The sequence below is a fragment of the Fusarium keratoplasticum genome, chromosome 6 (genome assembly GCF_025433545.1).
Source record: "Fusarium keratoplasticum isolate Fu6.1 chromosome 6, whole genome shotgun sequence".
NCBI lineage: Eukaryota > Fungi > Ascomycota > Sordariomycetes > Hypocreales > Nectriaceae > Fusarium > Fusarium keratoplasticum.
Window position 1 is genome coordinate 1,044,550 of NC_070534.1, and position 12,149 is coordinate 1,056,698.

Genomic DNA, 12,149 nt, shown 5'->3' on the forward strand with positions numbered 1-12,149 from the left:
GGAGATATATGACGAGGAACAACCCGGGAGGCGAAGGGAAAAAAGAGGTGAAGAGTCAAAAGTCTGTTTCGCTAAAAAGAGACAGAGGCAGAGGCAGAGGGGACCCGGGAAAAAATATCACAGCAAGTCGGACGGCCGGTGGCCGGGGTGGGACCGGCGTAGGTGTGGGGTAGGTGCCGCGCAGATTGGGTGATGGTGACTCCTTTCCCCAGCGAAAACATGGGCGGCTTGCGGTACTGCGCAGGGCAGTCGCCAGGAGCACGGGCCAGTCGCGGAGGCGCCAGACCAGAACGGCCAGAAGAGCCACTGGTGAGGGGGCGGATCGGGGGGCGCGGACCAATCAGGGCCCAGATGAATGGCCGATATCGCCACTAGCACGAACGCCTGGATTGGCTGGATTGTGAGAGAAGCTGGTCTAGCTGGCATTTAGCTGGGCCAAGGGAACAAAAGTCGGATGAGTCGTACATGTACTATACAGTTGTGTGCGTGCTCAGGTCATTTCAGGTCAATTGACATGTAGCCTGTTGACTCACCTTGATTTGCCCGCGGAAAGATGCTGGCGATGCTGATGGTGATGCCCTGCTGGCCTCTCGGAGCACATGTGGCGGGGAACCTCCTCCTGCAGCAGCTCCATACCCTCCTTGCTTTAGTTCAGACATGTTTGCATGCGGCGACTTGTTTCTGGCATTTCTGTGTCTCTCTCTGCTGAAGCAATTCCCGACTGGCCATCAAATTTCCGTCTGGTCGCTCTCAATTGACATTACGATGCCGTAGAGGCCCGGTCCATTATGACGCATCCGGATCACGTGTCTCATCTCAAGCGACGGACCCTTGCAATTACCGCAATTCCTCTTGTCCTCGATGCTCTCTCGGATCTTGCCCGTCACCATGTGAAAGTGAAAATAAAAGTAGCACGTCCCTGAATTCCCCTTTCGGCAATCATTTTTGGCCCCGATGCTCCCCACAAACTCAACTCTGACAACCTGTCATCCATGAAGCGACGCCCCTGGCTGATAGCAGCACGATATAAGAAGCTTGTAGATTGCTCTCCGTTCATCAATTCCTCTATGACTCGTCCCGACAACTTGCGACATTACCCCGCCACGGCACCCTCGCCTCGCGACCCTCCTCGCAAGCATCCCAACCCGCAATTCCGGCGCAGCGCAGGCAAAGCTCAATGTAACCTGGACATGGTTAGCTTTAATCCCCGGCGCAGGACCCGTATTTGGTCCGTTCAACATGTCCATATTGACCCTACTCAAGGTACGCGAGGCCAGGGGCTTCCCTCGACGAGTACTCCACCATCATGACGCCAATGTTGAGTGTCTCAATCGGTGTCTCTTCTCTTACACTCGCCATCCACACATCAGCCATCAACTATCGGCGCCACACCTGCCTCTGACGGATCTGCAAGCCACATGCGCATCGCCCGTTGAGGCCCGATGACGGCGTTTCTCGTAAGGTGCCTGTATCTGACTGGATACGACAGTATTGCTTTCCCAAGCGGTGAGTTGAGCTCTCTATGCTATGGCTGCCCAATTCTTCAGGCAATTGCATGGCACAGTTATAGAGGGCTACAGATTCCTCCAATCATCACGCACGTGGTTGGCTTGGAGCTCCTGGCAACGACTACATGCTTGATACCTAGATAGGTTGGGTCCAGCTGAGCACAATTATCAACACGTGCCAGTATTAAAACTTAATCGCAAAACACTACGGGTGCGAGCTTGACTAGTAAATGCCCATCTACCTTGGCTACGATTGGGTTCAGTACCACATGTCCCCCACGATGCTGTAAGGAGACTACGATATCCTGATACCAGTATTCTAAGCTGGATAAGTCCGAAGAACGAACCATCACGCCAGACGGCTTCTTCGCCCATGCCAACCGCGCGTGGCTGGGCCGTCTCATAGCAGAGGGAGCTTGTTGCACAGACATCGCAATGAAGTCTCACTGTCAATCATCACGCTCCGTTGTGTCAGAGACGCCTCGAGCGGATCGACCAGCCGAAGACCTTAGCTATCTTGTGTAGGTGAGAGACTGTATTTCTAGATAGAATGGCTCTCAGTGTATTAACTGCGAACATTTCAAACGTTGTGACATGCAGTGCTTTGTATGGTAGAGATGTTAGAAAATGAGGGATTGGATATCTCAGCATCTCCGACTTCTCACGTTGACTTTGGAAGTTTACAGGTATCACAGTGGGGAAAGCAGAAGAATAATGAATCTCAATAGGCCGATGCCCAAAGTTGAATATTGATGCATCCGATGGCCCAGCTTAAACCAAGTAAACGAAGAAACACGTATACCATTAAAACGCCACCCAACTCCAATGGGATCATAAAAGTAAAAGTCAACAGCCCATGATCGAATAAACCTCGATTTTGCCCCGCCAGCCAAAACTCCTTACCCAACAAACATTTTTCAAACTCAGAGGGGACTGTGCCCAGTGCAAACGGGGATTCTCAGCAAAGAGTTTTAATTCCCGGCTAGCATACTGAAATGCTAGAGGAGGAAATCTATAAAACTATTAATATAGATTCATTGAAGAGTCCGGAGTCAGGTTGAACTTACCAGGACCTCAAAAGGGTTGATTCGTGAAACCACCACTTGATAAAAGCCTCGACATCAAATTCGCATCCCAAGTCTTCCTCCTCGACCGAGATGCCGTCGTCGCTGCCATAATCCGAGCCATAGTCTGACTCGGCGCCTGACGCCAGGTTTTTCTCCCAGTCGTCAGGGTCGTTGGCGAACCGGTATGGCTCGCCCTGCCAAGGGTTGGCCGCCCCATGTTGCGTTTGGGGGCTTGGTGCCACCGGGGACTTGGTGGACTTTGCAATCTTTCGATTGCGGCGGTAGTCGGCGTACTGGTTCGAGATGGTGCGGTACTTGGCCTTGACACTCTTGGTCAGGCGGGAAGAGAAACGGAAATGCATCTTGATTGGTTGTTGGGTCGAAAGAAGGAGGGAAGGATGTGAATCTCGACAAGCTGACGAGATTGTTGTCGAGTATTGATGTGATGAATGTTTGGGGTGAAGAGGAGGAGAAGAGTGTAAGTCTTGAGAGTTCAAGACAGACTGCTGTCAATTGTTGACGCAATTGGTGTTTGAGTGAAGAGAATAGAAGAGAAGGGTTCGAATCTGTAGAGGATGAGAGAGATTGATGACAATTGTTGATGTGAATTGAGAAGTTGTTGTTGGAAGTTGTTGTTGGAAGCTGTTGTTTGAATCTCTCGCGATCAAGTGTGTGTGAACTGATGGTGAAGGAGAGAAGAGAAATCATGGGAAGGAGAGGAGGGAGGAAGGGATTATAAGGACGAACTGAGGTCAAGGTTTTCTTCTATAGAAACTGATGGATATTCCGAAATCTCAACACTCCCTCCATGACTCTTCACCGTCAGGAAGTAGCAGGCAGAAGGATAGGATAGGGGTTGCTGAGCACAATAATCTGCAAGATATAAAACCCAATACTGCATATCCCCGTATATGAGGTCCAAGTTAGGAGGAGAAAATGTCCAGCGTGACCCCTGTGCTCCTTGAAAAGGCCGGAGATATGCAAGATAATCTTCGTACAAGTCATCATTCCCTGTCAAAGTTCAGGCGCAGCTAGACCACATCAAAGCCAGTTCCATGAGATGTTTCGAGAATGTTCATCCCAGAGTAATCCTCTTCTTGGCTGGGATTGTGCTGGGATGTTGGACGTGTCAGTCTCCGAAGTGAGGAGCAATTGGTGGCGAGATGGAACATCACAAATTCAAGGAAAAATCGGGGTTGATAACTACTCTCTTGTATCAAGAAGGATCTTTTCTAATAGGAAGGGGAAATGTCCCAATTGGTCAGTGCAAGAGAAAGAAAGGGGAACAAGTTACACTAAATTCATCCACCCATTGACTCTTTCCAGGACACGATCCCAACTTCATCATACCAGAGCAGTCCACAGACACGAAGCCCCAACACTTTCGGAATCGACAAGAAACAGCAATTGGCCGCTGAAGAGTTATCCACGAAATGCAGTGCAGTCCCGCGATAGTTTTGTGTTGACAGAGCAACCACAACGGCGTGAAGTTACCAGTCAGCTGCCGCCTTTTCATTGGCCGCCTTGTAAACTGGCACGTGCAAGATCTTGCGGGGACAACCGACTGCCTGTTCACCTTTCAAGACATCAGGCTAGAACTGGAACTTCATCTACTTGGTGCTGGTATAAGTGCAATCAGTCTTGGAGATAGAGAGATTCAGATTGCTTTCATTACGTAAACACCTACCACCTGGGCCAAGTTTGGTGCAAAAACAATGGCTAAGCGCCCAGAAACCATGAGGTTTCATGGGTCTGGAGGATCACCCACCTCCAGGCAGCGTCAGCACCCAAATCCTCAGCTCAATTTACCAACCACAACGACTTAAAGCCGCCATAGCTTCAATTCAATGAAACTATGTTTACCTATTCACCCCTCGACCGTCACAAATCCGAGATCCGTCTCGTGCGCTTCGTTGAGTGTCCGAGTGACGCTTCAAAGCTTGAGCTTGAACTGCGCCACGCCTCCATGAACGACACCACGTTCAACGCTCTCTCATACGTCTGGGGCGACTGCTCCGAAACAATCGACCTCACCCTCAACGGCCAAAGTTTCCCAGTTGGTCCCAGTCTCCACTCTGCTTTGAAGCAGCTGCGGGAGAATGGCCTCCCCTCTTGGATCTGGATCGACTCCATCTGCATTCAGCAGACCGATCTCGAGGAGAAAGGATGGCATGTGCAAGAGATGCGGACCGTTTACAGTCGCGCCGAGTGCGTGTACATGTGGCTCGGCCCAGGCTCCGATGCCACCGACAAGACGATAGAGTTCATGGCTGAGATCGGTCCAACGCTTGTCGAATTGAACGCCATGGAGATACTAAGCTCTTATCAAAACGGCATTGTCAACACGTACTTTCGGAGTCGCGTATCAGGTGAAGACCTTGGTCGTCCTAATGAAGATCCGGCCGTGAAGCTAGCCCAGTACATGTATGGCCTACTAGATCATCCAGGACTACAGGCTGCGAAGGACGTTGACGGTGTCGAGGTCCCTCGGGGTGTTCTAATCGATGGACTCTCGGAAATTGTCAAGAAGGAAAACTGGCACCGTATATGGATCGTCCAAGAAGTTGCCCTCGCCAGAGTCGGGCTCATCATGTGCGGCACTAAGGCCACCTCCCTCGAGCACTTCCAATCAACCTTTATGACTCTCTGGGACTGCAGCGTCTTCGACAAACGTCATGGGAGTCGCGTGAACGGGGGAATAGGCTTCGAGTGGGCCTGGAACTGGATCCTCCCGCTGCTCATCCGCCGACGGAGACAGTACTGGCGCGAGGGACCGCTCCGGCTCTCCGAGATCTTACGTCCCTCGTTCAGGGCGAAGCATACAATATACGCAGCCTCAGACCCGCGCGACATTGTATTCGGGCTTCTGGGTGTCATCGAGGACGGTGAGGAGTTGGGTCTTCGGGCCGACTATACCAAGTCCATGGCCGAGGTCTTTACCGCGGCGACAAAGGCATTTCTTCAACAAGACGCCGGTATAGGTTCATTCCGTTTAGAATACGTCACCCCCAGAGCCGAAAACCCCGATGGTCTTCCTTCTTGGGTCCCGGATTGGAGAGAGATTGGAGAAAAGGGCACATTGATAGAGGACGCCGGCCTTCATATCGACGCCACCTCTGGTATGCCAACATCGGAAAACATGACTCTCGACGAGAGTCCCTGGGTCTTGAGACGCTTTGGATGCTACGTCTCCACGATAACCGACGTCATGGAGATCCCGAAAGATCTACACAGCTTCCGAAAAGGCATCCCCTACGCTGAACTCGTCGAGGATTTCATGGCATCAGTTCTCAAGTTCGCCAACCTTGGACCAGACTCGGGCCCAGCCGAAGATTACGTCTGGCGCACTCTCGTGGGTCGACAGTATGGAGAGCCTGCTTTTCACGATCGTTACCACCATTGGATGGATGGTGATGTAGGGCTCCTAGTCCGCAGCATCATGCGTCAGGGGCAGTTTGACCCAGAGCATCTCACAGAGCCCCAGAAAGAGTTTATCAACAACGGCCCATTACATCTTAGTACCATCCGACTAGATCTCGACACTCCACAGAAGCAGCTCACGCATATCGTTCAAGAGTGGCCAGAAGACATCCTCTACTACACCGTAGGGAGGACCCTGTTCAAAACGAACAAGGCCATGTTCGGACGGGGGCATGTTCTCGTGAAGCCTGGTGATATTGTCACTATCCTGTCTGGGTGCGAAGTGCCAATTGTCTTGCGGCCACGCGAAGAAGGAGGCTATACGTTTGTTGGGGACGCCCATGTGGATGGCATCATGAACGGGGAGTTTCACCAAACCGCACCAAACTACCAGACATTTGACATATACTGAACTACTATACATAAACAGGGGGTAAGAGTCTCAAATCTGACTTTACAAGGGAAGCCCTCTCACTTTAAGCAGACAGATGTGCTTCGGGTGTCGCAAAACACTCGGTGGCATGGCCGTCTGGGCCGTAGGCTTTGCTACCGAACAAGGGGTTGGAGTATTGTTAGATTACAGTTTCCTATGGTATTACCTTCCAGGGGAAGCAAGCTCCATACTCCCAAAGGTCGGTAGTCAGTCACACGGGGAAAGGTTGCCAGGTAGTTGAACGACTTCATCAACAGGGACAACTAGTAAAGCAGTGTTCATACATAATAATAATAACACAAGAAGCGATATCTATATATTGACGACTCGAACGGAATTGCAGCGATAAGCTCACGTCAATCGAGATCAAGCGTTCGTGTGACGTTACAAAGCGCTGAGTTGGTGTTGAGAAGATAGAAACACCATAAATATGACACAAAGTTCACCAACGCCAGACCAACAGCCTTCCGCACCTCCAGACAAAGTTCTATCCATGACACACCATCTCATACTTCATTGTTTGGCTCTACCATCAAACGTCCAAGTTCAGTCACGCTCATGAATGCACCAGAAATAATCTTATCAAGATTCGCATTAATGCTCTCCCATCCCGCCTCTTCCTCGCCACCTATCTAACAGGTATCAATTCCTTCCCGTACATGTCTCCTCAACTGGCACACAAGGGTATCTGCCCGTCTCGGTATATCCTCCTCACATGATGTCCCGAAAGATGCCAATATTCACACAGAAACACAAGCCAAAATGTACTGCAAAAAAAAGAAAGACCCGTAGAGAGGCCTTGGCCTCGTCTCTCTCATTCCATCCCTTCTTCAACACCGTGGTATCTCAAAAACAAGAAATGCAGACTAGAGAAAACACACATAAAGAAAAGGGGGTGTGTATGTGTCGGTCCCACATGCTGGTAATGTATCCGAAACAGTAAAACATGGACAAAAAGAAAGATACAAGTGATGGTCTTCTCAGAGATCCAAGAGGATGGGTATCCCGTCGTCATAACGTTCCTGTCCTCCTCTTGTCCCATGAAGGGCAGATATTAGTACAGCTATAAAACGTTGAAGTAAAAATGTTGAAATCATGATGCTAAATGCTTTTCCTTCCCATGATAAACAAACGCCTTATAGTCTCATGTCCCCATCATCGAGGTAAAAGGACGTCGGTGAGCCGAGTTGCTGCATCTGCGCTTGCTGCATGAAGCCAGCTGGGTTTGATGTGTAGCCTTGTGATGGGTGGCCCATCCGCATTGGCAGTTCGTAACCAGCGGGCACGGATGTGGGAATCATCTCAGCGTACATTTGTGGCACAGGGGGCACAGCGTCGGTGCTGGACGCTGGGCTGCCGTACACGCTGGTCTTCTTCTTGGGGCGAAGGTTCTCGAGGCTGAGTCGCTTGCCCCAGGAACCAGGTCGTTTTGAGGGGATTGGTGTGGCAGGGCGAGCAGACTGGGGTTGGGTGTGGTTAGGGGTCATGTAGACATTGGTCATGACCTCGTCTTGTTGGGGGAACTGCTGCATGCCGCTCATGTCTGTCCATTGTTGCTGGGGAAGCTCCTGTCCCGGCAGGATGTAGGTCATCGAAGCATCGGCAAAGGTATTCATCTGGTCAGGGGCGAACTTGGGTGCATCGACGGGCCAGACATGCTCATTGGGGATCGGAAATGGCGTTCCGGGATGGGGGCCAGCTGCGAGGTCGTCTCGAATCATGGGCTCGGGGATACCGTCCACTGGTGTCGTAGGTCGAGTCTCCTGCTTAATCCTTCGGTTGGGGAACGTGTTCGCCTGAGGTGTAGGCGGTTGCTGCTTAACCACGGGTTCTGGCGGTGTGTTGTTGACGTTGTTCTCCATCTTGGGTTGCGCTCCATCAGCATGGCCAACCGTGTCCATCAAGCACTCGGATCGGACGGGAAGAGAGAACTGAAGATCGATCTCGCTAGGAGGTGGCGTATTGGGGTTCGTAAAGGGCGATGTACCGAGGATGAAGGCGAGGCGGACAAGAGTCGAGATATCCTGGCCGAGGTGGCGCGCCTCGAGCATTCGCTTGAGGTCACCAGAGGATCGCGGGCGCCATGTGAGCTGTTGCCTCTTCTCCTTGGGCCAGATGCATGTCTTCCAGATAGACTTGACCTTGGACTGACGCATGAGGTTGTGCAACTGAGCCTTGTACTCCCAGTTGTTGACATCGAAACCGTCCTCGAAGTGCTTGGCAATATGCTCAAAGTACTTGTCTCGGCTGCCCGACGCCTGGTCGTTGGTCGCGGCCTCGAAGATACGGTCCTTGCAGTTGGCGAAACCGCACGCAAACACGACCTGAGGGCACAACTCAGTCTTGGCCGAGCTATTGGGGAGAGCGTCCATGCGGTGTGTCTCCTTGGCGTGAGTGCTGTAGGCGCGTTCAGTAGCAAAAGAGAGGTGGCAGCCCTTGGTCTTGCACAGCCACGTCACATCAGCGCCGTGGAAGTTGTAGAGATGCTTCTTAAAATCACTCTTGCGACCAAAACCCACGGGGTTGTTGTCCAAAAAGCACATAGGGCACTGGTATTTCTTGGAAGTCGGTGCGACATGTCGAGGCGAGGGGTGGGAGGTGACATCGCATGAGGGAATAGGCGACTGCATGAGGCTGGGCGAGTCGAGCCACGTCCGGTCAGGAATTTTGCCGACTTCACCATCATGAATCGAAGGCACGTCGGTAGAAGTGTCTTGCCATGTAGACTGGGTGCGTATCGAAGCGGCATCGGATCGGCCGTGAGAAGCCTCGGAGCTGCTCCATGTCAACGAGGGAGCACTTGTGTTGCTAAGAAGCGTGGTCGCTGAGAAGGTCGAGGCCCGGGCTACCGTGTGTCAGTACAGTTACAGCATAGCTATCCGACAGAAACTCACATGAAGTGCCCAGACCGCTCAAAGCGCAGACGAGACTGGAGACGCCATAGCGACGAGCCAGACCCAGAAGGATCTGCTGATCCTCTTCACTCAAAGGCCTCACGGCTTGGTCGTCTTGAACCTGGAAGGGGAACATTATAGCAAGAGTGCACAACGTCCGTGTCAATCGACAGAACGTTGATGCGCGCTCAGCGCTTGTTATGTAAAATCTGCAGCGAGTCGGGTCGCTGTCAGCAACAGAGGGCCTGCCGTCTTAGATGTGTGTGTCAAGTGCGGGAGGCAGCCGTCGGGGATGAGACTCGCATGAGGCTCCAGGCGAGTATTATTCGAAGCAGGCGGTACAGGTGAGAATTAATCGCTCTAAAGTGAAGCGTCGTGTGCGCGGTGGCGGATCGATCCCAGGAGTGTCCTTCGGAGAGAGCGAAGAGGATGGCTGTGCGGCTGAGACTAGTAGGCCGTTGCAGAAGTCGAACTCGTAAGCACGCTACAAGAGGAAATGCGTGAGGTGAGTTTAACGAGAGGAAATCGCCAGCCCGCGACGATTAGTGAAGATCGAGTCGAGTCGAGTCGAGTCGTAGAGTCGTGACACAGTCGGTGGTGGTTTGTGGTGAATGGATGTGGAGGAGACAGGTTTGAGTGTGACGAGGTATGAGCGCAGGCGCGGGTAGGTAGCGGGAGGAGGCAGATTAAACCAGAGACAAGAGTCAATCAAAGACACAGGCCCTTGCTCCAAGACGGGAAGACAGGAAAGGGTAGGGCAGAGACAATGGGAGGGGCGAGAAGAAGCGAGGGGAGACGGACGGGGCGAGTGTACGCAGCGCAGCAACCAAGAGGCAGGGGAACAGGGGAGACGCACGAGAGAGGAAACCCTTCTAGAAGCCTTCATCGAATCCTGGACGCGGCGTGAGACATTATAACGGGCTTGCCGGAGTGAATCGCTCTTGGTCGGCCCACGTTGGCTCACCCATGTCCTAGCTAGCTCCTCGACTAGTTGCTCCGTCAGGCAGGGGACCCCAGTATACGACCAACACCGTTTCAGGAACGTCATTTGCAGAAGAAGCTTTTTTTTCTCTCTGTTTTTTCGAAGCCGGCTCGGGGAGGGTCTCACTGCGGGTTTGTCTTCATCGTGCGGGTGCCGGCAATCTCATGAGCCCCGAGTACGATGTCCAGATGACGTGCCTTGCCTTGGACGAAGTGATCCATCATGACCGATGCCACAGTCACTCGTAGCGCACGCGCACACCCACTGCAATAGGGTCAAACACTCAGCCATTCCCCTCCAGCGCAGCAGGCGGCGTGCAGCCTCCTCGGGGGCGCCTTGCTGGATCCTCGATAGTGTGAGGTGAATCCGTCGCCATGTCCCTTGTTTGGGCAGTGGTGGCCCAGCAGCCAGTGTCGTAGTGGACGAACAGGTCCTAGCTGTGACTGATGGCATAAGCCTCCCAACAGAACAGTTCTGACCCGTGATGCCCGACTCTCAGTGATCGACTCATAGGCCACAGAACAAGCCTTCCCCTTCCCCCTGGCAAGTCGTGATTGCGCCCGCAAATTGAACCTCGTTCCCCTGCAGCCCCCAGCATACGAGTCGCGACGGTGAGCAACCGTGACCGTAACCCCTACGGCCTGGATTGCTTCTGCCGTTCTTCTAGAAGACGTTACAGCCGAGCGACGATTAGGCTTTAGTACTGTGCGCAGTCGTTTTGTTGCGCCGCAGCATCTCGGGGTTCTCAGCAATAGGGTTTGGCTGGCGGCGAACCGTGCTGATGCCGGCGTGGTTCAGCATTGAAGCATGAAAGCATGGCCCTGCTTGTCTCCCTTTCCAAGTGCCGAACGACACGGCACGACGCAACGCAACGCAACGCAACGCAAAGGATTGATTGAGCACCCCGTATCGTCTCTTCCGCTGTGACCTGTGACCCCGAATACGTCAAAAACAGTCAATCATCAGTCAGTCACTTAGTCAGAGCAACTGGGAAACGACCCCATCACGCCCAGCCTAGCGCTATTTCTTCACCTTGTCGCATCTCTCTTCAGGCGTCGTCCAATCCCCAGTCAGCATCGAATCGGTTCTGCCGAGTACCGGGTCTGACACTGGGGACAGAGGCAGATTGCGCTGACCAAATCGAAACTGAATCAAAAAGGCGCGCACGCAACGCAGAGCAGACCAGAACAGAGGGGCCCACCGTGGTCATCACGCACTGGTGCAGCGACGACATCCACAATGGACTGACCCCTGCCGACGAAACAAGAATGCGGACGGAGAGCAAGTGCCCCGAGAGCCTAGAGCAAGCCTAGCAGGTACATGTGCCCAAGACGACGTGAACCCGAGAGGGTCTAGCGCTGCTAGTGTTGCTAGTGCATCAGCGAGTTCTCTGGCTGGACGCGGGCCAGCAGACGACCCTGTTTCAGCGGGAAATGACGATGGGCCAATCTCTGGCCTCTGCTCCAGGGCCCGACGTCTGTTTGGTCTGCTTGCGAGCCGAATCAGCGAGGATCGAGGGTCGAGCGAACCAAGACGAGAGTTGGTGTGAGCATGAGGGGACAAAGGGCGCTGCCGAGACCTCTGGTGCGGAGCTGGAGGGCCAGCAATGCACGGCATTGGCTGCGTAAGAGGGTCATGACACGACCCAAGCCAGAAGCACTCAGCCAGGTGCGTCGACCAAGCCCACTCCAAGCCACTCCAAGGTCCCCTTGCAAAACCCTGGCAACGACGGCGAGTGTGGCCTTTTTTCCTTCGAGACGGTGAATGTGGATGCTGGCGTGCGTGAGTGGTTCGTGTGGCGCTGGCTATGCGTTATTCTCGTACGTACAATGTACTGAAGACGCA

General features: G+C 53.0%; 3 protein-coding genes across 3 annotated transcripts; 1 reads left to right on the top strand and 2 right to left on the bottom strand.

Moving 5' to 3' along the window:
* Nucleotides 1-2,571: 2,571 nt before the first annotated feature.
* Nucleotides 2,572-2,937, bottom strand: NCS57_00829900 (uncharacterized protein; the record flags this gene model as incomplete). Its single annotated transcript, XM_053058119.1, has 1 exon — nucleotides 2,572-2,937. One exon carries the CDS (start codon nucleotides 2,935-2,937, stop codon nucleotides 2,572-2,574), a length of 366 nt encoding a protein of 121 aa, XP_052911950.1.
* Nucleotides 2,938-4,430: 1,493 nt separating this feature from the next.
* On the top strand, nucleotides 4,431-6,407 carry NCS57_00830000 (HET domain-containing protein; the record flags this gene model as incomplete). Its single annotated transcript, XM_053058120.1, has 1 exon — nucleotides 4,431-6,407. The coding sequence occupies one exon, from the start codon at nucleotides 4,431-4,433 to the stop codon at nucleotides 6,405-6,407; it is 1,977 nt and encodes a 658-aa protein (XP_052911951.1).
* A 1,157-nt stretch (nucleotides 6,408-7,564) lies between these two features.
* On the bottom strand, nucleotides 7,565-9,458 carry NCS57_00830100 (C2H2-type domain-containing protein; the record flags this gene model as incomplete). The annotated part of the gene is made up of 2 exons (XM_053058121.1): nucleotides 7,565-9,273; nucleotides 9,323-9,458. 2 exons carry the CDS (start codon nucleotides 9,456-9,458, stop codon nucleotides 7,565-7,567), a joined length of 1,845 nt encoding a protein of 614 aa, XP_052911952.1.
* Between the last annotated feature and the right edge of the window lie 2,691 nt (nucleotides 9,459-12,149).